Source organism: Aotus nancymaae, unplaced genomic scaffold (genome assembly GCF_030222135.1).
Source record: "Aotus nancymaae isolate 86718 unplaced genomic scaffold, 86718_ANA_hifiasm-v0.15.2.pri h1tg000076l, whole genome shotgun sequence".
Taxonomy (NCBI): domain Eukaryota; kingdom Metazoa; phylum Chordata; class Mammalia; order Primates; family Aotidae; genus Aotus; species Aotus nancymaae.
In genome coordinates, this window is record NW_026988491.1 from 17,856,509 (window position 1) to 17,882,572 (window position 26,064).

General features: G+C 46.6%; 1 protein-coding gene and 1 long non-coding RNA gene across 3 annotated transcripts; one reads left to right on the top strand and one right to left on the bottom strand.

Annotated features, from left to right (window-relative positions):
• Positions 1-376: 376 nt before the first annotated feature.
• LOC135271274 (uncharacterized) lies at positions 377-18,496 on the bottom strand. 2 transcript variants are annotated; one of them, XR_010339400.1, is made up of 3 exons: positions 17,993-18,496; positions 6,022-6,094; positions 377-2,222 (listed from the first exon to the last, which is right to left on the bottom strand). It is a non-coding gene; the product is annotated as an uncharacterized LOC135271274 (long non-coding RNA). The 2 variants fall into 2 exon arrangements; XR_010339399.1 differs by having other exon boundaries at positions 382-1,597; positions 2,184-6,094; positions 17,993-18,489.
• Positions 18,497-18,771: 275 nt separating this feature from the next.
• On the top strand, positions 18,772-25,053 carry LOC135271272 (NADH dehydrogenase [ubiquinone] 1 alpha subcomplex subunit 6). Its single transcript, XM_064368181.1, has 3 exons — positions 18,772-18,973; positions 23,138-23,253; positions 23,951-25,053. The coding sequence occupies exons 1-3, from the start codon at positions 18,835-18,837 to the stop codon at positions 24,080-24,082; spliced, it is 387 nt and encodes a 128-aa protein (XP_064224251.1). The 5' UTR covers positions 18,772-18,834; the 3' UTR covers positions 24,083-25,053.
• The last annotated feature ends 1,011 nt before the right edge of the window (positions 25,054-26,064 follow it).

Here is a 26,064-nt window from a genome sequence, read left to right on the forward strand (position 1 = left end):
ATATTCGTTTCTCCAGGGAGAGAGAGTGACAGAAAATTGATAACATATTCTGTGAATAGCTGAAAAAGGAGCGGGGCGAGCCCCGGGACAGCGGCCTGGCTAACTTCTGCCCGGCAGTGCCCTTCCCAGAGCGTGCCCTCGCCGCCGGTGAGTGAGGACGGGACCCAGAGTGGGCAGCGGGAAGTGGGGCCCGCACGGGTGCGACTCCGACAGCGCCGCAGGACAGAGGGAAACTGAGGCCGGAGCCGTGGACCGGATATACGAGGGGGCGGCCCGGGGCAGCACTTGGGACTCGGTTACCGGGTCAGGGGCGGGAGCGGCGGGCAGCCGAGTCCAGGCCGCAGCCGGGGTTCCCGCGCCGGCGGCCTCCAGTCGGGGGCTCGGGAGGGGAAACTTGGACAACCCCGCCCCGTCCCGCTCCTGGCAGCGCGGCTTCTCCTGCAGGAAGCGCGGTCCCAGGACTGGCAGATGCTCCCTTTCCCGCCCATTCTGCACATAGGCAATCCCACGCGGAGCTCCCTTGAGGGTCTCAGAATGTCTGGGAGACCTCGGGCTCCTGATTCCCCGAGACATCCCGTTTCATAGAGGAGGAGAATAGCTCAGATCGGGGAAGTTTTTGTTTGCCCACGGCCGGTTAGATGCCCCCTGTCCCTGGATTCCCAGTGCGGGGCCGAGGTGCGCTGCAGCTTGGACTGAGCTTCCTGTGAGCCGAGCAGCCTCTAGGACCTGTCTGTTCCCCTTGGCCCTTGCAAAGAAACGGGAGCCCAGGTGGGAGAAGCGGGCACTTCCTGATGTGAACACGCTGCTCGTGGGGGCAGCTTCCAGAGGCCATGGCCTGGCGTGGGCTTGGAGCCCCTCTGGCCAACCTGCCATGGCCTGGCCATACCCGATACCAGCCATGTGCCCTGGGCTGGATGGCAGGAGAGACAGGACTTGAGGCTGTCCCAGCATGAGCTCAGGCAGGGCGAGGACATCAAGGGTGGTGGTGTACAGGAAGCAACCGCTCAGCTCGCCTGGCACACAGCAGGCCCTGCCCCTAAAGGCCTGCTGCCAGAACATGGGCGAGGCCCGGCGTTTGTGGAGTCAATGGGGCCTGGGACAGGGCAGCGTGAGGCAGGTTTCCACTGGCGGTGAAAGGGGCCGTGTAACAAGGGCAGGAGAGCCAGTCTCAGCCCAGCAGGGGCAGGCGGCCCCTGAGTCTCCACCTGACTGCTGGCAGCCCCACGGGGAGGCTCTTCGGGCATTCAGAGTTGGAAGAGCTCTTTTCCCTGTATCCCTCTCCAAAGCCCTTCTTACTCTGTAGTGATAGGTCCCACAACCCAGATTAAAGATAATATTCTGGCCAGGTGCGGTGGCACATGCCTGTAATCCCAGCACTTTGGGAGGCCAAGGCAGACCTCGAGATCACGAAGTCAAGAGAGCCAGACCATCCTGGCCACCGTGGTAAAACCCCATCTCTACTAAAACTAAAAAAAATAGCTGGGCGTGGTGGTGCACAGCTGTAGTCTCAGGTATTTGGGAGGCTGAGGCAGGAGAATCGCTTGAACCCAAGAGACGCATGTTGTAGTGAGCTGAGATCACGCCACTGCACTCCAGCCTGGTGACAGAGCAAGACTCCATCTCAAAAAAAAAAAGAAAAAAAAAGACAATATCCCGTGACCCTTTCTCCTCTTCTGGGGCACCTCCCTTGGGACAAACAGGGCATCTTGGCACTGCCATGATAGTGGCTTCCTGTCTGTACACATGCACATGTACACACACACACATATACACACACACATGCATACACATACACACACAGACACAGACGTGCACATGCACACATAGACACACAGGCACAGGAAGGCATACGCACACACACACAGATGCAAACACACACATGCACACACCCAGACATGCACATGTACAGAGACACACACGTACAGAGACACAATACACACAGACATATACACATGCACACACACGCAGACATGCACACACACAGGCCCTCTGCCAGAACAGGCCCTCCCCCTTGAACTCCTGCTGCCCCAACACTTGCTCTTTCATCCTGACCCCAAGCCAGGGAGACACTACACCAGTCAGGAAAGGGGTAGAGAGCCCTATTCTCCCTTCCTCTTAGGCCCAAGTGGAGGTCCCCCTCCTTGTCATTCAGGGCATGGTAACAGGCCCCACAGAAACTTTACCTCGCTTTCTGGCAGCATAGACCAAATGCCATTTTCAGTCTAGGAAGAAAAAATGGACAACAGTCAATGCATCCTTGCTCTGTGACTGGCAGGGATGGCAACAGGCCCAAGGCCGTTGGGGCAATGGCAAGAACCGCCATCCCCAGAGCATGGCCTGCTGGTGACAGCAGGAGGAGCTTGGTGACACAAGGAGCTTGGAAAATGCTCAGGAACTTCTCCCAAGACCATTGTGCCCCCAAACAAATGCTGGTTTCAATGTCCTCAGAGCTGGAGAAGTAAGTCCCAGTGAAACAAGATGAAAAAAAGGGGTGAGACAGGATTCAGGAAAAAGGCATCACTTTATTGATCATTTGGTGAAAATGTCCACAGGTTTAGGTGGCTAATTATTACAGTGAATAATAATGGTTAAAAACTACCAACACTTTGTTTTCTGGTTTAGGCAGCATTTAAAAAATAACTCTGGGGAACTGGGGGAGACTTTCTAGCCTCCTCAAAATACCTTCTCTGCCTGAAACTCCACCATGAGTGTCAAAATCCCACCAAGACTAACATCCATTGTAAAGTCCAGGTCTCTCATGTGAGAGGGGCCCCTGCTTGCAGCCTGGCAGTCTCTGTTTCCCATTCTCCACAGGAACCATTTTAAATTCTCTTTTTTTTTTGAGAGAGGGTCTCACTCTGTCATGCAGGCTGGAGTGCAATGGCCTGATCTCAGTTCACTGAAACCTCTGCCTCCTAGATTCAAGTGATTCTCGTGCCTCAGCTTCCCAAGTACCTGGGACTACAGGCATGCACACCACCACACCCAGCCAGTTTTTGTATTTTCAGTAGAGACAGGGTTTCACTATGTTGGCCAGGCTGAACTTGAACTCCTGACCTCAGGTGATCCACCCGCTTCGGCCTCCCAAAGTGCTGGGATTACAGGCGTGAGCCACCATGCCCAGGACTATTTTTTTTTTTTTTTTTTTTTTTTTTTGAGATAGGGTCTTGCTATGTCACTCAGGCTAGAGTGGAGTGGTGTGATCACTGCTCACTGCAGCCTCAACATCCCACACTCAAGTGATCTTCCTACCTCAGTTTCCTGAATAGCTGGGACCACAGGCACACACCACCATGCCCAGCTAGTTTTTTATTTTTATTTTTTTAGAGACAGAGTCTCACTATGTTGCCCAGGCTGGTCTTGAACTCCTGGGCTCTACCGATCTTCCTGCGTTGGCTTCCTGAAGCGTTGGGATTAAAGGAGTGGGACACAGTGCCCAGCTCTTAGATTCTCTCTTTAACCTCTAACTCCACCTCTGTCTTCCTCATTTTCAGCAGAGAACACAGGCACCATCAGATGGGCATTTCGACTTTATGCCACCAAACCCATCCATTCACTGGCTTCTCCTAGGCCTATGACAGGAAGCCACGGGCCAGGGCGTGCCTTGGCCAGGGAAGGAGGGGAGGAGGGGAGGAGGCTGCCCTCGCCTCTTTGAGGCTAGCCCTGCTCCTGTACCCGATTTCATCTGGTCTTCTCACCTGGACATTTGGGGATCTCCTGTCTCACCTCAATATTCTGCTTTTCTTCTGGCTCCTTCCATCAGCATCTAAACACATTGCTGATCTCTTCCATTGAAAAGAAAAAAGCCAGCTGGGTGCAGTGGCTCACATCTGTAATCCCAGCACTTTGGGAGGACAACGCGGGCAGATCACCTGAGGTCAGGAGTTCAAGACCAGCCTGACCAACATGGAGAAACCCTGTCTCTACTAAAAATACAAAAGTATCCGGGCGTGGTGGTGCATGCCTGTAATCCCAGCTACTCAGGAGGCTGAGGGAGGAGAATCGCTTGAACCTGGGAGGTGGAGTTTGCAGTGAGCCGAGATCACGCCACTGCACTCCAAGGGCAATAAGAGCAAAACTTCATCTCAAAAAAAAAAGAAAAAAGAAAAAAGCCTTGCTCCCTTGAAGCCGTATTCTTTCTCCAGTTACTGTCCTAACTGACCCCTACACTTAACACCAGTCTCCTCGAGAGTGGCGTCAGCAGGGGGTGTGTTTCCTGCTTTCTACCTCTCCCGCACTCCACAACCCACTGCAACCTGTTTCTGTCCCCATAAGCCTCTGAAACCCCTCTCACTGAGGTCACCAATCCACTCCTAGTCACCAAACCCAGCTGACCTTTTCTTTAACAACCTCACCTTCCCTCCTGGCTGCTTGACCTCTCATGCTCTGGTTTACCTACTACCTCCCACTCCTCTCTTTCTCTTTCATGCTCTGGTTTTCCTCCTACCTGTCCCTGTCTTCTGTCTGTCTGCTTCTCTCCCCCTCTCATTCTCTGTCTCCCTCTACCTAAATCTCAATGTCAGTGTTGCTCCATGTCCTGCTGCTGACAACAGAGACTGAACTTTCACCTCAGATGCTCTCACTTCTAGGCCTTTGCACATGCTGTTCTCTACCTAGAATGTGCTTCTCCATGGCTTTCAGGAAGGCTTCCCCGACTACCTGAGTTCACGTGAGGTAGCCCTCTTCAGTGCTCTTAGGGTACTGTACCGTCTCCTGACTGAGAGACCACTTTAGGCCCACCCACTGTCAAACCCCCAGTAGCTGCCCTCATGCATGGGACACAGCAAGAGCTCAGTAACCAAATGAATGAATGATTACATGACTGTGGCTCATCCTAGCACTTCAAGACCTGATCAGAGTTGAAAAGTTGCTGTACCTGACTCAGAACCCTGCTAGCAATATATTTAATAGTAAGCTTTGTTAGTTATCTATAACTCGGTGTGAGTGAAGTTATCAGGTTTTTTTCTGGGAGGAGGTTTAGAGGAGGAAAGGAGAGGAATGAGTCCTAAAGGAGAGGAGAGAAGCAGAAGGGCATGCCAAATAGGAAAGGATGCAGAAAAGGTAGGCTTGGGGTAAAAAAATATTCATCTGCTTGGGTGGTTTACTGAGTGCAGCCTTTTAGGCCTGCTTACCAAAGAGGCCAACCTTGATGAAGCTAGTGATTTGCAGATAATCCTTTTACCATATCAGTGTCAGGTAGCTTATCCACCTCCTCTTGGGCTCTAGGACCAAACCCGAGAAGAGCACTGGAGCCCAGCTAAGTCTGGGAGTCCAGTGCACAGGCCCCCCCACTTTGCAGGGAGAATGGTGTCTATGTGTGACATCATGTCTTAGGGGGCTTTATGATGGGACAACCTCTTCAACCTTGGCCAGAACAGCTTGTCAAATGCCTCAGGGTGGCTTTAAATCCCCAGTAGTGAGAGGCAGCCCCTTTGTACATATCTGGTTGGTTCAATGCAGCACAAACAGTGCTAACTGAGCAGCCACAATGTGCCAAGCTCTGTGTGAAGTCCCATAGAGACACAAAGACACAAAGGTGTGTAAGACTCAGTCTTTTTTTTTTTTTTTTGAGACAGAGTCTTGATCTGTTGCGCAGGCTGGAGTACAGTGGCACTCCAGGCAACGTCTGCCTCACAGGTTCAAGAGATTCTCGTGCCTCAGCCTCCCGAGTAGCTGGGGTTATAAGTACGTATTACCATGCCTAATTTTTTGTATTTTCAGTAGAGACAGGGTCTCATCATGTTGGCCAGGCTGGTCTTAAACTCCTAGCCTCAAGTGATCCACCCACCTCGGCCTCCCAGAGTATTGAGATTACAGGAGTAAGCCACTGCACCCAGCCAAAACTCAATCTTATTGCGTAACACAGTAAGCATATTTTCTAAATCAAAAACCAGAACACAGCCTAACAACTGAATGTCATCCATTCATTCATTCACTCGTTCAACCAGTGTCTGCTGAGCTTCCATTTTAGACCAAGCATTATGCTGAGAGGATCAAAGGTTAACAAAACATAGAGCTTACCCTTGAGGAGCTTGAAGACTTCAAACAGACATCTTATGGTTCAAGACAGTAACTTCTACCTTCCTCCAAATTTCTGTAAATGTAACAATAATAATTACAAATCTATGGGTGGTTGAAACTGAGGGATGGATGCCTCAGTCTCACATACACATAAAACATTCGCCAAGATAGGCCAGATTCTGGACCACAAAACAAATCTCAATAGATTTTAAATTTATTTCAAGTATGTCCTTCAACTACTGTGGCATTAAAAATTAGAAATCATAGTTGGGTGTGGTGGCACGTGCCTGTAATCCCAGCTACTCAGGAGGCCGAGGCAGGAGAATTGCTTGAACCCAGGAGGCGGAGGTTGCAGTGAGCCGAGATCGCGCCACTGCACTCCAGCCTGGGCAACAAGAGCAAAACTCCATCTTTTAAATAAATAAATAAATAAATAAATAAATAAATAAATAAATAAAAGAAAAAAAATTAGAAATCAGTAACAGAAAGATTCCTGGAAAGGAGTCTGAACTCAGACTTGCCTAACCCTGCCCCCACCTGATGGTATTTCTCTACCGGTCCTGGTAACTGATCCAAAAGCCATAAACTCTTGGGAGCTTTATGGTCATCACCTGAGAAACCTGAATACTTATCCTGGCCAACTCAGGGCAAGCTTATATCCCCCTTCTCGGATTGCAGCTGGTGCTCTCTTGAAAGCACCACCTCGGCTGGGCATGGTGGCCCACGCCTGTAATCCAAGCACTTTGGAGGCCAAGGCGGGCGGATCACCTGAGGTCAGGAGTTCAAGACCAGCCTGACCAACATGGTGAAACCCCGTCTTCATAAAAAAAAGAAAGCACCACCTCCTGGCTGGAGGTCAACCAAGTCAGGGAATTATAGCAACTCACTACAGAATAACCCTGCTCCAAGGAAGAAGAATACAACAGCTAATTCCACTGCCTGCAACACCCTGGCTAACCAGCGGTCCTGAGTCTGTCCACGTGACAACTTCACTGCTAGCACAACCAGCATTTGAGAAAGCCAGCACACTAAACAAAACTACAAGCAAGGACCCTCACACTCACAGTCTACTTTACTCCCCTCCCAACTCCACCAGAGCAGGTGAAGATGGATCACATCACAGGACTCTTTGCAGACATTCCCCAGCACCAGCCTGGAACCTGGTAGCCCCACTGAGTGGCTGGACCCAGAAGAGCAATGGCAATCACTGCAGTCTGGCTCCCCGGAAGTTCCATTCCTAGGGGAAGGGGGAGCCCATCACATGAAGGAATCACTCTGTGGGACAAAAGAATCTGAACAGCAGCCCTTGAGTTCCAGATTTTTCCCCTGAAATAGTCTACACAAATGAGAAGAAATAAGAAAAGTAATTTGTAATATGATAAAACAAGGTTCTATAACACCCCCAAAAGACCATACTAGCTCCCAGCAATAAATCCAAATCAAGAAGAAATCTCTGAATTGCCAGATAAAAAATTCAGAAGGTAGATTATTAAACTACTCAAGGAGATACCAGAGAAAGGTGAAAACTAACATAAAGAAATTTAAAAATTAATACAGGCTTTGGATTTGTCAGGCGAGGTGGCTCACACCTGTAAACCCAGCACTTTGGAAGTCTGAGGTGGGAAGATCACTTAAGGTCAAGAGTTTGAGACCAGCATGGTCAACAAAGTGAAACCCCATCTCTACTAAAAATACAAAAATTAGCCAGGCACGGTGGTATGCGCCTGTAATCCCAGCTACTCGGGAGGCTGAGGCAGGAGGACTGCTTGAACCCAGGAAGCAGAAATTGCAGTGAGCTGAGATTGCACCACTGCACTCTAGTCTGGGCGACAAAGTGAGACCCTGTCTCAAAAAAACCAAAAAACAAAAAGCTAGAAACAACAACAAAAAATACAGGCTATGGATGAAAAATTATCCAGAGAAATAGATATTATAAAGAAAAAACAATCAATTTCTGGAAATGGAAGACACACTTAGAGAAATACAAAATGCACTGGAAAGTGTCAACAATTGACTACAACAAGTAGAAGAAAGAACTTCAGAGCCTGAAGACAAAGCATTTAAAGTAACTCAACCAGACAAAGACAAATTAAAAAAATGAACAAAGCCTCCAAGAAATTTGGGGTTATGTTAAACAGCCAAACCTAAAAACAACTGGTGTTCCTGAGGAAGAAGACAAACCTAAACGTTTTGAAAGCTTATTTGAGGAAATAATCAAGGCAAAGTTCCTTGGCCTTGCCAGAGATTTAGACATCCAAATACATGAAGCTCAAAGAACACCTAAAAAATTCATTGCAAAAAGATCACAAGTCAGGCACACAAAGGCACACAGTCATCAGGTTATCTAAAGTCAAGATGAAGCGAAGGATCTTAAGAGGGATGAAGCAAAAGCATCAGGGAACCTATAAAGGAAAACCTATCAGATTAACAGCAGATTTCCCAGCAGAAATCCTATAAGCCAGAAGGGATTGGGGTCCAATCTTTAGCCTCCTCAAACAAAATGATTGCCAACCAAGAATTTTGTATCCAGCAAAAAAAAGCTTCATAAATGAAGGAGAGATAAAGTCTTTTTCAGACAAACAAATGCTGAGAGAATCTGTCACTACCAAGCCAGAACTACAAGGAATGCCAAAAAGAGTTCTAAATCTTGAAACAAAAATAGAATCTCCTTTAAGTATATATCTCACAAGGCCTATAAAACAATAACACAATTTTTAAAAAGCCAAGGTATTCAGGCAACAACTATCACCATGAATAAAACAGTATCTCACATCTCAATACTAACATTGAATGTAAATGGCCTAAATGCTCCACTTAAAAGATACAGAATGGCAGAATGGACAAAATTCACCAACCAAGTATCTGCTGTCTTCAAGAGACTCGCCAAATGCATAACAACTCATATAAACTTAAGGTAAAGGGGTAGAAAAAGATATTCCATGCAAATAGAAACCAAAGTGAGCAAGAGTAGCTATTCTTATGTCACCCAAACAGACTTTAAAGCAATAACAGTTAAAAAAGAAAAAAAGGGCCAGGCACGGTGGCTCATGCCTGTAATCCCAGCACTTTGGGAGGCTGAGGCGGGCAGATCATGAGATCAAGAGATCAAGACCATCCTGGCCAACATGGTGAAACCGCATCTCTCCTAAAACACAAAAAAATTAGCAGGGTGTGGTGGTGCACACCTGCAGTCTCAGCTATTCAGAAGGCTAAGGCAGGAGAATTGCTTGAACCCAGGAGGTGGAGATTGCAGTAAGCTGAGATTGCGCCACTGCGCTACAGCCTGGGCGACAGTGCCAGACTCCGTCTAAAAAATAATAATAATAATACAAAAAGGGACATTATATAATGATAAAAAAAATTAGTCCAACAGGAAAATATCACAATTCCAAATACATATGCACCTTAACACTGAAGTTCTCAGTATATAAAACAATTATTACCAGACGTAAGAAATGAGATAGATGGACCTCATAAACACAGATCCAAGTATTAACAAAATCTTATCACATTGAAAATAATATGTAAATATATACAACATTATCAATGGCATTTACTTCGAGGAATGCAAGGTTGGTTCAAATTTAAAAACCAATAAATGAAATTTACCACGTTAACAGACTGAAGAAAAACTACATGATTATCTCAACAAATGCATAAAATATATTTCACAAAATCAACATCTGTTCCTGAAAGGAAAAAAAATTTCCAGCAAACTAGGAGTTCATGGAAACATTTTCAGTCTGCTAAAGGCATCTACAAAAAACCTATAGCTAGCAACGTATACTCAATAGTAAAATATTAAATGCTTTGCTCCTAAGTTCAGGAATGTCTTAAATTTATTTATTTATTATTACTATTATTTTTGAGACAGAGTTGCACTCTTGTCACTCAGGCTGGAGTACAATGGTGCAATCTCAGCTCACTGCAACCTCCGCCTCACAGGTTCAAGACATTCTCCTACCTACGTCCTAAGTAGCTAAGATTACAGGTGTCCGCCACCATACCTGGCTAATTTTTATATTTTTAGTAGAGACTGGGTTTCACCATGTTGGCCAGGCTGGTCTCAAAGTCCTGACCTCAGGTGATCTGCCCACCTTGGCCTCCCAAAGTGTTGGCATTACAGGTGTGAGCCACCACACCAAGCCAGAAATGTCTTAAGGCAAAAAATGTCTGCCCTCAATCACTTATTTTTTATTTTTATCCTTTGAGATGGAGTCTTTTTTTTTTTTTTTTTTTTTTGGAAGCAGAAAGAAAGGGAAAGAAGGAGGGAGGGAGGGCAGAAGGGAAGGAGGGAAGGAAAGATGGACAGATGGACAAAACAGTAAATACAGCCTCAGGGACCTGTGACACTATTAATAAAAGATCAGAGTGGGGTGTGATAGCTCATGCCTGTAATCCCAGCATTTTGGGAGGCAGAAGGAGGAGGATTTCTCGAGCCCAGGAGTTTGAGACCAGCCTGGACAACATAGTGAGATGCCATCTCTACAAAAAAATACAAAAATTAACTGAGTGTGGTGATGCACAGCTGTGGTCCCAGCTACTCTGGGAGCTGAGGTGAGAGTGACACTTGAGCCCAGAAGGTCTAGGTTGCAGTGGGCCATGATTGTGCCACTCTATTCCAGCCTGGGTAACAGAGCAAGACCCTGTCTCAAATAAACAAACAAACAAATGAACAAATCATCAAAGAAAACTTTCCTATTTGGCAAAATGTATAAAACAATAGATTCTGGCCGGGTGCGGTGGCTAATGCTTGTAATCCCAGCACTTCAGGAGGCCGAGGCGGGCAGATCATGAAGTCAAGAGATTGAGACCATCCTGGCCAACATGGTGAAACCTGTCTCTACTAAAAACACAAAAATTAGCTGGGCGTGGTGGTGCATGCCTGTAGTCCCAGCTACTTGGGAGGCTGAGACAGGAGAATCGCTTAAACCTGGGAGACAGAGGTTGCAGTGAGCCGATATCCTGCCACTGTGCTCCAGCCTGGGTGACAGAGTAAGAGTCTGTCTCAAAAAAATAAAATAAATAAAAATAAAGAGGCTTAGAGAATTCCAATCAGGTCAAACCTGAAGTTCATACCAAGACACATTATAGTCAGACTTATGAAAACAAAAAGTTTTTTTGAAAACAGCCAGAAGAAAACAATGTTACTTACATAGAAAAAAAAAAATGTGAATGACAGCTGATTTCTCATCAGAGACAATAGAAGCCAGAAAGAAGTGACACAACATTTTTCAAGTGTTTAAAAGAACTATGAACCCAGAATCCCATATCCAATGAAAATGTCCTTCAAGAATGCTGGGGGAAATTGGAAAATTCTCAAAGGAAGGAAAACTAAGAGAATCTGTCATCAACTAATATGCCCTTTTTTTTTTTTTTTTTTTAATAAAGGTGCTGATGCATTCAATGGAGGGAAAATGGCTTTTTAACAAATGGTTCTGGAGTAATCAGATATTCATAAGCAAGAAAATGAACCTTGAACTAACTCTCACATTATACACAAAAATTATGAGCCAGTGCGGTGGCTCATGCCTATAATTCCAGCACTTTGAGAGGTTATGGCGGGCAAATCACTTGAGGTCAGGAGTTCCAGACTGGCCTGGCCAACATGGTGAAACCCCGTCTCCAACAAAAATACAAAAATTAGCTGGGTGTGATGGTGTGCACCTATAATTTTGGCTACTTGGGAGGATGAGGCACTAGAATTGCTTGAACTTGGGAGGCAGAGGTTGTAGTGAGTCAAGATTACACCACTGCACTCCAGCCTGGGTGAGGGAGTGAGACTCTGTCTCCCCACCCCGCCAAAAAAAAAAAAAGACCATGAACTTAAATGTAAATTATCAACCATGAAGGAGAAAATCGTCTAGACTGAGAGCTACACAAAGCATTGTTAGTCTTGACACCAAAAGCACAATCCATGACAGGAAAAATTTTAAAAAATGGATTTCATCAAAACTAAGCACTTTTGCTCTGTGAAAAGACCCTGTCCAGAGGATGAAAAGGCATAGAGTGGGAGAAAATATTTGCAAACTACTTATCTAACAAAGGATCTAGAATATATAAGGAACTCCCAAAACTCAAAAGTAAACAATCTAAATAAACAATGTGCAAAAGACATAAAAAAGCACTTCACTAAAGAGAATACACAGATTGGAAATAAACTTATGAAAGAATGTTCAATATAACTAGCCATTAAGGAAATGCAAACTCAAACTCCAATGGGAGATCCCTCTACATTACCCAAATGGCTAAAGGTAAAAAGTTGTTACACCAAATGCAGAAGAGGATGTGGAGAAACCGGATCACTCATAAACTGCCAATGAGAATGTAAAATGATACAGTTATTCTGAAAAACAATTTGGCAGTTCCTTTTTTTCTTCCCCCCTCACCTGCCCCCAAGATGGAGTCTTGCTCTGTCACCCCAGGCTGGAGTGCAGTGGTAGGATCTCAGCGCACTGCAACCTCCGCCTCCTGGGTTCAAGCAATTCTCCTGCCTCAGCTTCCCAAATAACCAGGATTACAGGCACACGCCAGCATGCCTGGCTAATTTTTGTATTTTTAGTACAGACAAGGTTTCACCATGTTGGCCAGGCTGGTCTTGAACTCCTGACCTCATGATCTGCCCACCTTGGACTCTCAAAATGATAGAATTATAGGCGGGAGCCACTGCACCCGGCCTAATTTGGCAGTATCTTAAATAACTAAATATACAATAACCATATGACCCATTGCACTCTTGGGGAATTATACAGAGAAATGAAGACTTTATGTTGACACAAAAGCCATACACAAATGTTTACAGTAGTTTGATATGTAATAGCCAAAAACCAAAACAACCCATGTGTTCTTCAAGGGGTGAATGGTTCAACAACCTGTAATGCATCCATACCATGGACTACTACTCAGATATAAAAAGGAATAAGTATTTATACATGTAACAAGCTTGATGAATCTCAAGAAACTGATATTGAGGGGAAAAAAAAAAAGCCTAGCCAAAAGGTCATATGGTGTATGATTTCATTTATATCATATTCTTGAAATGTTAAAATTATAGAAATGGCAGAGCAAGGTGGCTCACGCCTGTAATCTCAACACTTTGGGAGGCCGAGGTGGGAGGATTGGTTAATTTACCCAGGAGTTCAAGACCTGCCTAGGCAACATGGTGAGACCCAGTCTCTACAAAATAATACAAAAAAAATTAGCTGGACATGGTGGTCCCTATAGTCCCAGCTACTTGGGAGTCCCTATAGCCTTTAGTCCCAGCTACTTGGGAGGCTGAGGTGGAAGGATCTCAAGGGGAGGCTGCTGTGAGCCAAGATCGTGTCACTGCACTCCAGCCTGGGCCACAGAACAAGACGCCTCCCAAATGGCTTTACTGTGATATAATTTACATGCCGTAAAATATGTCATTCACCCATTTTAAGTGTACAACTCAATGAATTTTCGTATATTTTAAAAGTTGTATGCTATCACCACAAACTAATTTTTAAAAATTCCCATCAGCCTTAAAAGAAACATTGAGGCCGGGCACGTGGCTCACACTTGTAATCCCAGCACTTTAGGAGGCTGAGACAGTCGAATCACCTGAGGTCAGGAGTTTGAAACCATTCCGGCCAACATAGCGAAACCCTGTCTCTACTAAAAATACAAAAATTAGCCAGGCATGATGGTGCATGCCTGTAATCCCAGCTACTTGGGAGGCTGAGGCATGAGAATCACTTGAACCCAGGAGGCAGAGGTTGCAGTGAGCCAAGATTGCACGACTGCACTCTAGCCTGGGCGACAGAGTGAGACTCCTTTGTCTCCACCATCCCCCCAAAAAAGGAAACCTTGTGCCTTTCACATTCACTCCCCATTTTCACTCTCGGCATCTGATAACCATTCATCTACCTCTGTCACTACAGATTTTTCTTTTCTGGAATCCTTTACAAAAACAGAATACTACAATATGTGCTATCTGTGTTTAGCTTTTTTCATTTAGTGTTTTTCAGGGTTCATCATTGATGAAGAGTATCCATTATATGGAGACACCACATGTATTAGGCCCTTCTTGCACTGCTATAAATACCTGAGGCTGGGTGATTCACAAAGAAAAGAGGTTTAGGCAGGGTGCGGTGGCTCATGCCTGTAATCCTAGCACTTTGGGAGGCTGAGGTGGGTGGATCACTGGAGGTCAGGTGTTCGAGATCAGCCTGACCAACATGGTGAAACCCCATCTCTACTAAAAATACAAAAATTAGCCAGGTGTAGTGGTGGGCGCCTGTAATCCCAGCTACTCGGGAGGCTGAGACAGGAGAATCACTTAAACCCGGGAGGTGGAGGTTGTAGTGAGCCAAGATCATGCCATTGCACTCCAGCCTGGGCAATAGAGCAAGACTTAAAAAAATAAAAATAAAAAATAAAAAAAGAGGTTTAATTGGCTCAGAGTTCGGCAGGCTGTGCAAGCATGGCTCCAGCATCCGCTCCTGGTGAGGTCCTCAGGAAGCTTCCAATCACAGCAGAAGAAAAGGGGGAGCAGGGATGTCACATGGTGACAGCAGGAGCGAGAAAGTAAGGGGGTAGATGCCACACACCTTTGAACAACCAGACTGCACATGAACTCACTCATCACCAAGGGGGTGGTGCTAAGCCATTCATGAGGGATCTGCCTCCATGACCCAATCACCTCCCACCAGGCTTCAACTCTAACACCAGGGATGAAATTTCGACATGAGATTGTGGAGGGGACAAATATCCAAACTGTATCACCATATTTTGTTGTGTTTTATTTTTATTTTTTGTCACGCAGATTGGAGTACAGTGCTAGGATCATAGTTTATGGCAGCCCTGAACTGCTGGCTTCAAGCAATCCTCCTACTTCAGCCTCCTGAGTAGCTGGAACTACACGGACACATATCATCATGCTCAGCTATTTTAAACAAATTGTTGTAGAGATGCGGCCTATGTTGCTCAGGCTGTTCTCAAACTCCTGGCCTCAAGCAATCCTGAGATTACAGGAATGAGCCAGCATGCCTGGCTGATAGACCACATTCTGTTTATCTACTTATCAACTGATAGCCATTTGGGTGTTTTTAGTTTTTGGCTATTGTAAATAATGCTGCTATGAACATCTGCATACAAGTCTTTGTGTGGACAAAAATTTCTTTGGGGTAGATACCTAGGAGTGGAATTGTTGGATCATATAGTAAGTCTACCTTTAATTTTTTTTTTAATAGAGTCTCACTATTTTGCCCAGTCTGGTCTCAAACTCCTAACCTCAAGCACTGCTTCTGCCTCAGCCTCCTACAGGTGTGTACCACCACTCCTGGCTACATTTAACTGTTTAAGAAATTGCCAGACACCATTTTACATTCCCACCAGCAAAGCATGAAAGTTCTAATTTCTCTACATCCTTGCCAACACTAACTTGTGTCTATTTTTTTTTTGAAATGGAGTCTCACTCTGTCGCCCAGACTGGAGTGCAGTGGCGTGATCTCAACTCATGGCAACCTCTGCCTCCCAAGTCAAGCAATCCTCCTGCCTCAGCCTCCCCAGTAACTGGGCATGTACCACCATGCCCAGGTGTGAGCCACCATGCCTGGCTGTGTGTGTCTTTCTTATTCTAGCCATTCTTCTGGGTGAAAAATGGTATCTCATTATGGCTTTGATTTGTATTTCCCTAATGACTCATGATGCTGAATGTCTTTTCATGTACTTATCAGTCATTTGTGTATCCTCTTTGGAAAAATTCAAATACTTAGCCCATTAAAATAAAAATTTCATCTTTAAGAGCAGTTTTGGGTTCACAGCAAAACTCAACAGAAAATACAAAGTTCCCCTATCCCACACACACTCATAGCCTCCCCCATCGTCAACATCAGGCACCAGAAGTTACATTTGTTACAAGCAATGAAGCTACATCACACACCATTATACCCCATAGCCCACAGTTTACATTAGGTTTTACTCCTGGTGCCATACATCCTGCTGGATTTGACAAATGTGTAATAACATGTATCCACCACTCATCCAGTGTAATTTCACTACCTGAAAAATTCTCTGTGCATTTCTCCCCACTCCCAGCCCCTGACAACCAAAGATATTTTTACTGTCTCCATAGTTTTGCCTTTTCCAGAATGTAATATAGTTGGAATCAGACAGTATGTAGCTTTTTCAGATTGGCTTCTTTCACTTAGTAATGCATTTAAAGTTTCTCCACGCCTTTTCATGGCTTAACAGCACATTTCTTTCTAGTGCTGAATACAGTGCATGTCTGGATATGCCAGTTTATCCATTCACCTGCTGTAGGACATCTTGGTTGCTTTCAAGCTTTGGCAATTACAAATAAAGCTGCTATAAACATCCATGTGCAGGTTTCTGTGTGGACATAAGTTTTCAGCTCATTTGGGTAAACACTAAGGCATGCAATGGCTGGATCTTATCATAGGAGTATGTTTAGTTTTGTAAGAAAGCCAAATTGTCTTCCAAAGTTGCTGTACCATTTTGCATTCCCACCAGTGAAAAGAGTTCCCATTGCTTCACATCCTCACCAGCATTTGGTGTTGTCACCCTTGCCCATTTTTTAATTTGGCTATTTGTCTTTTTATTATTGAGCTGTAAGAGTTTTATATCTCCTAGATACAAGTCTCGTATGGAATATGTGATTTGCAAAAATTGTCTCCCAGTTTGTGAGTTTAGAGGTCTTTTCTACTATTTCCTTTTTCTTTTTTTTTTGAGACAGGGTCTCACTCTGTCGCCCAGACTGGAGTGCAGTGGTGCAGTTTCAGCTCACTGCAACCTCCACCTCCCAGGCTCAAGTGATTCTCCCGCCTCAGCCTCCCAAGTAGGTGGGATTACAGGTGCCTGCCACCACGCCAATTTTTGTATCTTTAGTAGAGATGAGGTTTCACCATGTTGGCCACACTGGACTGGAACTCCTGAGCTCAGGTGATCCACCCGCCTTGGCCTCCCAAAATGCTGGGATTACAGGTGTGAACCACTGCATCCCATTTTTTTTTCCCCAGTGAAAAAGAATGTTAAACAGAATTAATTTATTAGGATAGTGGGTACTTCTGAAGGAGGCAGGCGCATAGAGGGGTTAGAATCACACAGATAGATATCATGGTATAGGTGGTGTGAGAGTCAGAAAACCGACTTTTAGTCTTTTTGTGCCTCAGTTTTCTCATCTATAAAATGGGTATATCGGCTGGGGGCAGTGGCTCACGCCTGTAATCCCAGCCCTTTGGTAGGCTGAGGCGGGCATATCACTTGAGGTCACCCTTTTCTACTAAAATACAAACTACCTCTACTAGAGGTCACCTGTCTTTACTAAAATACAAAAATTAGCGGGGCATGGTGGTGCGCACCTGTAATCCCAGCGATTCGGGAGGCTGAGGCAGGAAAATCGCTTGAACCTGGGAGGCGGAGGTTGCAGTGAGCCGAGATGGCGCCATTGCGCTCCAGCCTGGGCAACAGAGCAAGACTGTCTCAAAAAAAAAAAAGGATCAACACTTATCTCACTGGTTGTTGGGAGGCTTAGACAAGTTAATGTACCTAAAGAACTAGAGAACACTGGCTACTAAGGACACTTTATGTAAACCTTTACTGTTACAGCTTCTTAAGTTGGTACTGAGGTTCCATTTTACCATTATGCTTTTAAATTTACATGTTACGTGCTTTCTTTTGTATAGCTCACTTGAATATACATACATTTTAGAAGATAATAAGGAACTAAAAAGTACATCTGGTTTTTTAACCCTTCAAAATGGGAAAGTTTGGACTAGATGCAGGGTAAGCTCAGCCCTGGCCCCTGGCCCCTTCCCCAATACTCACAGGCTCCTGTCAATTGCACCTTCAGAAAAAAACCGAGACTCTTAGGCAGGAGTCGGGGTGGGGGGGTTGGGGTTGCAGTTGGGGGGATCTGTCCAGTGACCTGGACTCTGGGCCACCTCAGTTTCCTCACTTGTCAAACGGGGACGCTGACGGTACCTACCTGACCTATGAGAGCGGAGAACACGAAGGTATCTTGCCCACGGTCTGCCCTGTGGTTAGCTGTCCTTTTTTCCTTTACACTTCTAGGCTCCTCTTGATGTTTACATAACGTCAGCGGGAAAACGCCAGCGAAGAAAACCCAGAACCGACACTCTAAGGTTCATTCCAGCTTCCGAACTCTGGACTGGTTTTCAGCGATCCAGGGCTCGGGATGCGAATGTCCCTGCCTACGATGGGGCTGCCGTTACAGCCTTCCTCCCGGGGCTCTGGAGACGCGCCAGAGCTTTGACGCCTCTTCTGCGCTAAGGAAGAGTTGGTTTACAAAAAAGTAAGTATATCCTGGCCCTGGAGAAAGCCTCCAGGCGACAGGGCCAGCGCCACCGCAGCCCAGGCGCCATTATCTGCCTCAGCCGCCACCTCAGGTGCCCGCCTCGAGGAGGTTCTTCGAGGCCTGGGCGCCCACGGACGCTACCAGGACGCGCTGTGGGAAGCTGGACACCCGGACGCCGAGAGAAGCCCCGCAGCCGCTCCGCTCACCCAGCGCCAGCGCCAGCGCCAGCGGCACACCCAGCAACCACCTTGCGGCGGCGCCGGCACGTCAGAGCAACAGGTGGGCGGCCCAACGGCCAAGCGGCGCTTCAGTAGATGCGCATGCGCAGCCCCACCACTCGCCCACCTAAGAGAGAGGCTTCCTAGCCAATCGGAGAGCCTTAGAGTCATCCTCCCGCCCACCCAGCATAGAGGCGGGGCGTCTCTCCTTAGCCAAAGAGAAGAGACTTTCGCCCCCGGGCCGCACGCGCTGCTCGCGAAGGGGTGGAGTTGTGGAGTGGATGTTTTGGCAAGATGGCGGGGATCGGCATCCGCCGAGCTGCGACTACCGCCAGCACCTCTGTGAAGCCCATTTTCAGTCGGGACGTGAACGAGGCCAAGCGAAGAGTGCGCGAGCTCTACCGCGCCTGGTATCGGGAGGTGCCACACACTGGTGAGAGGTAGCGGCGCACGTGGGGATCCGGAGGCCGCCGCTCAAGGTCGTAGCCACCCGGGCCAGGATTTCTCACGGGCCGAACTGAGGAGAAGCGACTGCGGGTGCTTTAGGGGAAGAGGGTCACCCGAGCCTACCTTGGGACGGACCTAGCATCCGTACGGCGCCTTCGGAGCTTTGGTTTCTTTTGTCCCCCGTAGATGTTACCGAGCCGCTGGGCGGGAGGACGAGGACTGTTACTGACAGTTATTTTGTAGGTGAGGCAGCGGAGGCACGGAGAGGCGAAGTGGTGTGCCCTGGGCCCAGACCGAGCCACTGGTGTACCTGGAACCCAAAGTCTAGAGTTGCAGAGTATGATTACAGATGCCCGTTAGATTTTTTTGTTTTTGGAAGTGAGTCTCACTCTGTCGCCGAGGCTGGAGCGCAGTGGCACGATCTCGGCTCACTGCAGCCTCCACCTCCTGAGTTCAAGAGATTATCCTGCCTCAACCTCTCGAGTATCTGGGACTACAGGCGTGCGCCAGCACACCGGGCTGATTTTTGTATTTTTAGTAGAGAAGGGGTTTCATCGTGTTGGCCAGGCTGGTCTCGAACTCCTGACCTCAGGTGATCTGCCCGCCTTGGCCTCCGAAAGTGCTGGGATTACAGACCTGAGCCACCTTACCCGTCACCGTTAGGTTTTATAAGCAAAGTGGCCATAGGATCTCAGCGGTCATCCATTTCCCACTCCCCTCACAGAAAAATGAACTGAACACAGAAGGGAGGTGACTTTCGCAAGAGTCCCTTTTCCAGTCCTTCCAGCCGAAATGGCCTCACTTCCCTCCAGTTTCCCAAACCTTGCTCCCAAACTCTACCTGCCTCTAGTATTCCTTGAATTCTTCCTCCTCCCTCCTGCTGGCCTGCTCCCTGCTAACCCCTCCCTCAGGTGGCAGAACCAGCCTGTTAGTCTGAAGCATTTGTGTATAGGCTCCCAGAGTGCAAAGGGTGTTTTCCTACCTCGGTATCCTTCTCAGTGCTGCCCACTGTACTGGATGAAAGAAGGGTTGGGGAAAATTCCGTCTGAACTGTCAAGGGCAGTACAAATGTCAAGGACTGTCAGTATTTTGTTATTTTCTTTATTTGATTTGATGATTGTTGTTGTTGTTGTTGTTGTTCGTTTGTTTTTGGAGACCAAGTCTTGCTCTTGTCCAGACTGGAGTGCAGTGGCATGATCTTGGCTCACTGCAACCTCCGCCTTCCGGGTTCATGCAATTCTCCTGCCTCAGACTCCCGAGTAGCTTGAGACTACAGGCGCTCGCCACAACGGCCAGCTAATTTTTTTTTTTTTTTAAGATGGGGTTTCACCATGATGGCCAGGCTGGTCTTGAACTCCTGACCTCAGGTGATCCACCCACCTCGGCCTCCTAAAGTGCTAGGATTACAGACGTGAGCCACCGCGCCCGGCCCTAATTTTTTTTTTTCTTTTTTTTGTAGAGACGGAGTTTCGCCATGTTGGCCAGGATGGTCTCAATCTCTAGACCTTGTGATCCGCCCGCCTCTGCCTCCCAAAATGCTGGGATTACTGGCGTGAGCCACCGTGCCCAGCCGACTTGATGTGTTTTATTTATTTTGAGTCTTGCTCTGCTGCCCAGGCTGGAGTCTAGTGGCCCGATTTCTGCTCACTGCAACGTCCGCCTCCTGGGTTCAAGCAGCTCTCCTGCCAAAGCCTCTGTAGGTGAGACTACAGGTGTGCACCACCATGTCCAGCTAATTTTTGTATTTTTAGTAGAGACAGGGTTTCACCGTGTTGGGCCCCAGGCATGAGCCACTGCACCCGGCCTGACTTGGTGTGTTTTCACATGGCTTGTCATGCTAGTCTGAGAAAGAGGTGTTTTGGAGTGAGCTGGAGCATGGTGGCACTCCTCAGAGCCATCAAGTCCCTGTGTGTGTGTGTGAAAAGCCGTAGAATGTGGTGGTTAGGAGCATGGATTTTTCTCCAGGTGCTGCCCTCAAAAACCAGATGTGTGACCATGGGTCGGTTATTTAATCTGTTCCTCAGTTTCCTCATCTTTAAAATGGGAATAATAGTGCCCTCTTCAGAAAGTTACTGTATTAAGTTAAAATATCTAGAGTGCTGGCCGGCATGGTGGCTCACATCTGTAATCCCAGCGCTTTGGGAGGCCAAGGCGGGCAGATCACAAGGTCAGGAGTTCAAGACTAGCCTGACCAACATGGTGAAACCTGCCTCTACTAAAAATACAAAAAATTAGCTGGGCGTGGTGGCATGCGCCTGTAATCCCAGCTACTCAGGAGGTTGAGGCAGGAGAATCGCTTGAACCTGGGAGACAGAGGTTGCAGAGCTGAGTCTGTGCCACTGCATGCCAGCCTGGGCAAAGAGTGAGACTCAGTCTCAAAAAAAAAAAAAAAAAATATATATATATATATATATATTTATATAGCGAGAGCACGCTTAGAACAGGGCTTGGTGCATATTTAACTCTCATTAAATGTTAGCTGCGGCCATTGTTTTTGTTGTTATTTTTGTTATTTATAGGGATTACAGATGTGCACCAACACTCCCGGCTAATTTTGGTATTTTCAGTAGAGACAGGGTTTCACCACGTTCGCCAGGCTAGTCTTGAACTCCTAACCTCAGGTAATCCACTCACCTCGGCCTCCCAAAGTGCTAGGATTACAGGTGTGAGCCACCTCACCCAGCCTAAAACCTAATTTTCAAAAGACATCCTTACGCCTCATCCGAAGTTCCAGGTCACTGCGTCTTTGCCATTATTTTAGCAGCTTAATCAGGGGTTGTTGAATATTATGATTTTATGGTTATTGTCCTAGCTGGCTGTCTCTCCAGTCAGAATGTAACACCTAGACAAGTGGAGCTACATCATAAACTTTGCTTCCACCAAGTAACCTACGATGGTATTAACTGCTTGTTGGATTGAAGCCTCCCTGACCTGTGTAACCCCCTAGCAGTTCTCCCTCAACGCAAAGTTTGTATAGTAATTAATAGCCTAGGCCACATCATTTTGCATTATCAATTTCAATCCTGTTTTCTTTTGTTCCATATAAAAATAATGCTACTACAAAAATTAGCTGGGTGTGGTGGCGCGCACCTATAGTCCCAGCTACTCGGGAGGCTGAGGCAGGAGAATCGCTTGAACCTGGGAGGCAGAGATTGCCGTGAGCAGGGATGGAGCCACTGCACTCCAGCCTGATGACAGAGCAAGACTCCGTCTCACTAAAAGAAACCTAATGTCTATTGAGAGCTTATGCCATGTTAGGCACTATTGTGAGCATTTTGCATTATCTTATGAAATCTCCATCAGAGTTCTATGTGCTGTTATTGTCTTCATTTCATTGATAAATACACTCAGCCAAGCACAGTGGCTCACGCATGTAATCCTAGCAACTTGCTGGGGGGCTGAGAGACAGGAGCATCACGGGAGCCCAGGAGTTCAAGGCTGAAGGGAGCTCTGATCATACCACTGCATTCCAGCCTTGGCAACAGAGCAAGACCCTGTCTCTAAAAAAAAATTAAAAAAAAAAATACACTCAGGCACAAGAAAGTTAACTTACAGAGGATCATACAGCTAACAGAGTTGGGATTTGAACCCAGGTTGTTCAAACTCTTGAACAATGCTTTACTGCCTCTTCAAATTCAGTGGTCTTTTTCCCCAAACAAAATAGAAAGTTCCTTGAGAGCAAATGCCATGAATCACAAGTCACCTAGCCTAGGGTCAGGCTAATTTTTAGTGAAGGAATGGTGGGTGACCTGTATGTGTTCAATGAATATCCTTTGACTCTAGGCTTTTTTTTTTTTTTTTGAGACGGAGTTTCACTCTTATTACCCAGGCTGGAGTGCAATGGCACGATCTCGGCTCACCGCAACCTCCGCCTCTCGGGTTCAGGCAATTCTCCTGCCTCAGCCTCCTGAGTAGCTGGGATTACAGGCACGCACCACCATGCCCAGCTAATTTTTTGTATTTTTAGTAGAGATGGGGTTTCACCATGTTGACCAGGATGGTCTCGATCTCTTGACCTCGTGATCCGCCCACCTCGGCCTCCCAAAGTGCTGGGATTACAGGTGTGAGCCACCGCGCCTGGCCGACTCTAGGTTTTAAAAACATGTTTTAACCGTACAATTTCTACCCTGAATCATGTTTTTCTCTCTAGTGCACCAATTCCAGCTGGACATCACTGTGAAACAGGGACGAGATAAAGTCAGAGAAATGTTTATGAAGAATGCCCACGTCACAGACCCCAGAGTGGTTGATCTTCTGGTCATTAAGGTAACTGACCCTCCCTGACCAATTTAAAAGATCAGCCAGCTTGTCCGCAAAACTAGTCTTTCCAAATGAACTCGTCTCCAAGTTTAGAAAGCAGTTACTGGTTCAGCAGTGATTATTGCTGTGTTTCAGAGAAATAGTTGAATTTGGAGATTATCACCTGGTTAAATAGATAAGATTGATCAAGGGAACATCCACTGGGGCTTGCATTTTATAACCAAAAAAAGACATAGGGAGGAAAGTTTGAACTCTTCTTGAACCTTATCCCTGGAAGTTACCACTTCCTCTGGATGCCAGCTTACAGCTAGAGGAGGTAGTTGGCTGGTTATACGTCCTGTATAAATTGGGTCAAATCCTGGGGCTGATTCTGTCTCCCTGGCCAGTCACATTAGCATCAATGGGAGCTTCAGCATGAACCAGTCGGTAACAGAAGAAATGATAAGCAGAAGCATAAGTTAAGCCAGTCAGGTTAGGTAGTCATGGGATTCTCCTCTTGGTACCAGTTAACCACAGAGTTAAAGAATCTTTGAAAGGTCTCAGAAAGAATTTAGCCTAACCACCTCATTGTCCAGACAGAGTAGTTACTTGCCCAAGGTCACTCAGCAAGTCCGTGCTGAACAGAGAATAGAATCCTGGCCTTCAGTGTCATATGCCTTCAACTTGACGACTTTGACTGATGACCTCTTTCCTCACTCTTCAGGGAAAGATGGAACTGGAAGAAACGATTAACGTATGGAAGCAGCGGACACATATCATGCGGTTCTTCCATGAAACAGAAGAGCCAAGGCCAAAGGATTTCTTATCCAAGTTCTATGTTGGCCATGACCCATGAAGTCACGTAGTGGAAAGGTGCATGTTCATATTATTTTAGAGAACAAATAAACTCACTATACGATGGTCACTTCGTGATAGACTGCCATTGATGAGCCAATTTTCTTTTTTTTTTTTTTTTTTTTTGAGACGGAGTTTCGCTCTTGTTACCCAGGCTGGAGTGCAATGGCGCGATCTCGGCTCACCGCAACCTCCGCCTCCTGGGTTCAGGCAATTCTCCTGCCTCAGCCTCCTGAGTAGCTGGGATTACAGGCACGCGCCACCATGCCCAGCTAATTTTTGTATTTTTAGTAGAGACGGGGTTTCACCATGTTGACCAGGATGGTCTTGATCTCTTGACCTCGTGATCCACCCGCCTCGGCCTCCAAAAGTGCTGGGATTACAGGCTTGAGCCACCGCGCCCGGCCTGATGAGCCAATTTTCTGCAGCCTCTTGTTGCCTGAACAAGTGGGGCCTTGGTATACACACCACCTGTTCTTTCCCTTTTCTTGAAATGTGGTGTTTGCTGTAAATTGGATTGAATTCTTTTTCTCAGAGCATTGCATGTCAGTAAACAGGAAGGAAGGAGGCCATCTGTTCAAAAACTGTCACACTGGGTGTAAGGCTGGATGACTTGTTAATGTAGTTGTTTCTACAGCCCCTGTGATTAGATACCTTAGTGTCAGGCCACAGATGATCCCAAATTAGCCAGCTCTTGCTGTCAGAGAGGGATGAGAGCAGCACTAACAGGTGCAAAACTAGAGCTGACAAGATGGGCTAGTTTTCCCTGGGTTCTGAAGAAAATGGATGTGCAAAGGCCTGGCTCCACTACTTGTAACAAGCTCCAGCCGTCAAAATGAACTTAACTTCCCACTCAGGCACCCTGCTAGGTGCACAACTGTTCAATATACATAGAGAACAGAAATATTCCTACTGTCTTTATAAACTCTGGGGTACCTCTTAGTGGCAGGAGAATAAACAACATCAACCCTGGTTCAAGAACTGAACTCTGTTTGTTTGGATGATGGTCTTCTCTCGTCCTTCCCAGGGCAATCCAGATGATGGAGAAGGGGGTTTGGTATCTATAGGTGTGATCACTGAGGATTCCCATACTTTTTTTTTTTTTTTGGTAGAGATGGGGTCTTTCCATTGCCCAGGCATTTTTTTTTTTTTTTAGACCCAAAAACTTTACATACATATATATATTTTTTCTTTTTTTTTAAAGAGATGAGTTTCTCCACGTTAGCCAGGCTGGTCTCGAACTCCTGACCTCAGGTGATCTGCCCACCTCGGCCTCCCAAAGTGCTGGGATTACAGATGTGAGCCACCGCACCCGGCCTTTTTTCTTTTTTTTGAGACAGAGGTTCACTCTTGTTGCCCAGACTGGAGTACAGTGGTGCAATCTTGGCTCACTGTACCCTCCACCTCCCAGTTCAAGCAATTCTCCCTGCCTCAGCCTCCCAAGTAGCTGGAATTACAGGAGTGTACAACCATGTCCAGCTAGTTTTATATTTTTACTAAAGTTGGGGGGTTTCACTGTGTTGGCCAGGCTAGTCTTGATCTCTTGACCTTAAGTGATCCACCTGCCTTGGACTCCCAAAGTGCTGGCATGAGCCACCGTACTCACACTGGTCTTGAACTCCTAGACCTCAAGTGATCCTCCTGCCTCAGCCTCCCAAAGTGTTGAGATTACAGGCATCGGCCATTGTACATGGTTCCAAAACTTATGGCATTAGGGATCCCTTTATAATCTTTTTACCTAAGCAACCTGAGGGGAAAAAAAAAAGTGTTTTTGTGTTCTCTCACTGAACAACAATAATCATAAGACTCCTGTGATTAGGCCAGGGCAGCGGCTCACACCTGAAATCCCAGCACTTTGAGAGGCTGAGGCAGGCAGATCACCTGAGGTCAGGAGTTCAAGACCAGCCTGACCAACACAGAGAAACCCTGTCTCTACTAAAAATACAAAATTAGTTGGGTGTGGAGGTGCACGCCTGTAATCCC

Excerpts from the sequence above, each read along its gene's own strand:
- LOC135271272 (XM_064368181.1), top strand. The coding sequence starts at position 18,835 with ATGGCGGGGATCGGCATCCGCCGAGCTGCGACTACCGCCAGCACCTCT. Across the intron at positions 18,974-23,137 it reads TCGGGAGGTGCCACACACTG|TGCACCAATTCCAGCTGGAC; the intron begins GTGAGAGGTAGC and ends TTTTCTCTCTAG. Across the intron at positions 23,254-23,950 it reads TTGATCTTCTGGTCATTAAG|GGAAAGATGGAACTGGAAGA; the intron begins GTAACTGACCCT and ends CTCACTCTTCAG.